We start from the raw sequence: 4895 nt of genomic DNA on the forward strand, positions 1-4895 counted from the left end.
TATAATATATTAAAAGTCCTTCTTTACATTTAAAAAGTAGTTAAACACACTAAAATTTTCATCAAAACTACATTTCTACTATATAACAAAAATATCTTTAATTTCTATAAAAATTATGATGATATATAGCTGGATAACATCATGAAGTAGTGAAATATTATAAGTTTATAACAATATTTATTATGTGAATATTTGTATGTGTGGGTGAATTTTATCTAAATTTTTTTAAATGAAAAATAAATTATCTCTTATGATATGTTTAATAGTTATTAAATGAAGTAAATTATGTTATCATAGTTAATACTAACTTTTTATTAAAAGGGTTCTCTGATATTTTTAAGTCGAAATTTCTTTTTTTAATTTTTTTCAAGTGTGAGAGAGAAGAGATAAAATATTATTTTCAGGAAATGAAAATCCATATAATTTATAGTATCAATGGGTAGCCATAAAATCATAAAATATAACTAAAAAAAAACTTGAGACAAAAAATAAGAGTAAAGTATTAAATTGGTTTCTTATGTTTAGATTTAGTTTTGTTTTTGTCTCTCTAAAGTTTAAGCCTTTAAGGTGTCATTTAAATTTAAAAAAGTTTTATTTAATTTTAATATAGTCCTGCCGTGAAATCAATATTAAATAAGTAACGAAACTCAATTTTTAAATATAAAAAATTTATATAACCAAACTTTTCGGTTGCCGAAAAACTCTCTGTGATAGAAGATGAATTTTCCTGCAAAAAAATGAGTTCTCGATAATGTTGTCTATATATTTGAACCAAAGTCAGTGACTATATATATATTCTTTGTTCATCATCAAGTAGGGTATTTAACCACCATAATATTATTGTTGGAATTTAGAAGCTAAGTCATCTTCCTTGAAACTTGAAAGGAGTGTTTGTTGGAAAAGAGTAAGTAGTGTTCATTCATATATATGCATAGGAGATATATATAGATTAAATAGATGACTTTAGTTGTTGTAACTCTCCTTCCTAGTAAGCTTCCGAACAATTATATTGACGATGAAAACCAGCTTATGAATCAAGATATTTTCTCATTGTTAATATAATTATAAATAACGTATAATCCATATGACGCCAAATACGAACTGAAATAACAAAAAAAATCAAAATTTATTCTAGAAATTAAAATTAAACAAATAAAGTCACAAAAAAACAATTTTAAAAGGTGGACTATATAATAGGCAAATTGATCAATTCTCTGGAAGTTTCATTACATACATGAGATGATAAGACATTATGACTAATTCTTCAATCTTCCTATACATTATTAATACGTCATTATCAATAATGTAGATACTTGTGACATTAATGACGGCTACATGTGCCTTCAACGAATCATTTGTGTATCTTGCGTCAATGTCTCACAATCATAAATATATATTGTTGACGGATTTGACATAAATGATAAAAATTTTAAATATTTTAAAAAAATATTCATTCAATTAGGTGTTTTTATTGTTATAAAAATATTGGTACTAAACAATTTACACATATTTATTAAAATTTACACAGAAAATTTGTGTCCTTTGTTTTTTTTTTCTAAAAAATTTGTGTGTCCTATGAAGACCTAGTAAAAATTAAGGTAATGAATATAAAAACTTAAAACTTTTTTTTTTCACTCGAACTCAAGATTAAAGAATTTTTAGGAGAAAAAAAAATCTATAATACTACTCCATATATATATAGGATAGGATAATGCAATCTTCATGAGAAACACAACCACAATATACATATACATTCCTCTCTATTTCCAATAAGATTTCAACCTTGTTTAGAAAGGTACATACAACTAGGGTGTTCGCGGTCCGGTTCGAATCAATTTGAGTCAAAAACTCATCCGATTCGAACACTAATTTTACTTGCGGTGTGGTTTAGATTGGATGCTTTAAAAAAAATCCGATCCGATCCGATCCGATCCGATCCAATTTCAAAACAGTTTGGATTGGATTGGATTTGCGGTTTATAAATTAAAAAAATTAAATACATATAACAAGTCTCAACATCAAATTTTAAATAATTAACAATGACATAACAAGTCTCAATAATATCTTAAAAAGTCAACAATAATTGAAAATATCAGCCAGTGAAAAAGGGAAAAATTGATAATGATAAATTTTGTAATTATTAATTTATTAGTGAAAACCTACAACAAAAATGTAAGAACACATTACACAAATCAAACAATTTTCTTAACCTTTTTATTTCTCCTTAGTCCCCTATATTATATCAACCCAACAAGTAGTGGTATCCCTAAATTATATGCCTCAAAAGGTCTTTGACTTGATTTTAGGAGATGACAAATAAAATTGATTATGCTTAAAGGGGATTAATTTCTTTTCTTCATAAGGGGCTTGGATAATAATACTCAAGGTAGCGTTTGGTGGAAAGACAGAGACGGAAAAACTGAGACTAAGAGACAGAGATTGAAATAAATCTCAGTATTCTGTTTGGTGCAAAGTGGGAGACAGAAATTGAAACAAGAATGAAACTCTAATTTAATTTGTACAAAGAGTAAAATTAAAATTAATTAATTAAAATGAGGATATTTTAGGTATAAAATATTATTAAAGTTTCAGTCTCCATCTCTAAAAATTTTAGTCCCCCGTGTCCCTACTTTTTTTAGGTACTAAAATACTGAAATTTTAGAGACAGAGACAGAAATTTTAGTACCAGTCTCTGAACTAACAAACATAATACTAAGTCTCAATCTCCCAATCTCTGTCTCAGTACCTCAAAACAAACGCCATCTTAGTAAACAAATAAAAAAAATTTGAAATGAATAAAATCACCTTAGTTATATCCTTACACTAAAGTTTCACTATAAAAATGATTGAAATTATTCTAATTTGATTCAACAAGCTAAGAAGGCATAGAAGAATGGACAGGAAAATTTCCAATGAAGAGAAAATCATGAAATTTTTTGTTCTTAGGCTGTTAGAAACTCCGAAAAAGTAAAGAAAAATAAACCTGAAATTTAGAACTGTCATACTTACATGATGATCTTACTCTTACTTGAATGATGGATTATAACTCTTTGGCTGTCTCTAATCAATTTTCCCAATTGCTTTCAATCTGTGCTCATAGTAGTTAGTAGTATTTGGGATATATATTCATAAATTAAATTGTAACATTTTTTTACAAATGATAAATCAAACTATTTTATACCAACTAATATGATGTTAATTAAAATGGTCTGTTTTGTAATAATTAATTGTATTGAATTTGAAACTTATAGTAAATAAATTATTTTTATAATTAAATTCAACCAAATATATTTTTTTATATATATTTTCTTCTTCTTTTTCAATTGACTTTTATTGCGTCAATAAATTATTAGACTAATTTAGTTGAATTTAGTTATTAAATTAAAATAATTTAGTCATGTAACATCATTGAAAAAAAGAACTTTAATATAAATATACAATGAATTCGTTCACCTAAAAAAATGCAATGAATTCATTACTTCATATATTTCCTTTTATGAGAAAATCTAGGAGAATTTAAATTAAGGAAATAAATCAAAGATTTTGTTTCCTTTGAAAACAATGCGTTTAATTGCATTATTATTATTTAAGGGGGTAAAAGTGAGAAAAATTTGACACAAAAGTATTAGTTACCTTTTTATATTTCATTAATAGATTGTTATAGATTAGATTACATCGGCTTACAAATATAGAATACTAAGATATGGATACAAAAATATAAAATTATATTTGACAAATAAAATATAAATAAAGAGTTCTAATCTTTTCATCAAGATCTTTGAGATCCTTTGCTTCAGGATTCAATTCCAATGGAAGTTGTGATTTTGTTAACTCAATTCTGTGTGGCAAATTAGGCACCACAATAGGCTTTGATTCTTGGACATTCTCATAGACCTTGGACTTGAACAAATTGTGCAACAATAGAAGATTCATGCAACTTGTTCCATCAAATATAAGCCTTGGGATTTTGAACTTCATAGCAACATTTTCCATCCAATAGTTGAATTTGTCAACTAGAATGCAACTTATTGGGGTTGCCTCAATCAACTCTTCTATTGGTGTTTGCAACTTGCTAAGAGCAAACATAAATCTTCTTATTAAGGCGCGTGAAGGAACTAGCTCCAAGCTTTCACACCCTTCTGGCAATCCAAATTCGAGAACTGGAATCTCGAATTGGATAAGCTGAATTCTTAATTTTGATGCATTGACAGTGTCAATCAGTGGCTTGACGCGTGTGGCGTTAAGGGGCGTGGTGACGAATGTTACAAAAGCTCCATGGTTTACTAGTAGCCTTGCTATGTCTACCATGGGAATAAGGTGACCAGGACACAAATATGGTACTAAAAGAAAATGGAGTTGATGCTTCATATTGTGGGATTCTAAAGCCATTTTTGTTGTGTTGAGACTTGAGAAAGAGAATAACAAAGCTATAATTAGTTACAAAACTAGGTAGATTTACTTGCTATGTACTATGTAGTTGGTACCTGAGGAAACTTTACCTAACCTACAATAATTACAGGCCACACATTAGTCCATTTTGTCTTTTTCCAATTATCTAGTTGTATATTTATATACCATAGGAATCTCACAAAAAAAAAAAATTTTTGGTGTCTTAGGAATCTCACAATTTAAATCAATATCCTTTTTTTTTTAGTTTTCCCAGAAACTGGTTTTATAAATGATATTTGTAAGTGAATATAATCATATTTTATACAAGGCTTCTTGTCTGAAAGTGACTTAGCAATCCTATGCCGAATGGAAACAATAGCAAAAAACAATTAAATATGAAAATTAATAATGAAATATATAGCCAATGAAGGGAATGCAACATAAAGATGATTATTATAATATTTTTAAATTTTAAAAATTATTTTATTAAATACATTTATTGTTTT

At 27.0% G+C, this 4895-nt stretch overlaps 1 protein-coding gene across 1 annotated transcript; it reads right to left on the reverse strand.

The window, feature by feature from the left end:
- LOC107628067 (UDP-glycosyltransferase 73D1-like) lies at positions 3724-4308 on the reverse strand. Its single transcript, XM_016330875.1, has one exon. It carries the CDS (start codon positions 4306-4308, stop codon positions 3724-3726), a length of 585 nt encoding a protein of 194 aa, XP_016186361.1.

The sequence above is a fragment of the Arachis ipaensis genome, chromosome B02 (assembly GCF_000816755.2).
Source record: "Arachis ipaensis cultivar K30076 chromosome B02, Araip1.1, whole genome shotgun sequence".
Classification (NCBI taxonomy): Eukaryota; Viridiplantae; Streptophyta; class Magnoliopsida; order Fabales; family Fabaceae; genus Arachis; species Arachis ipaensis.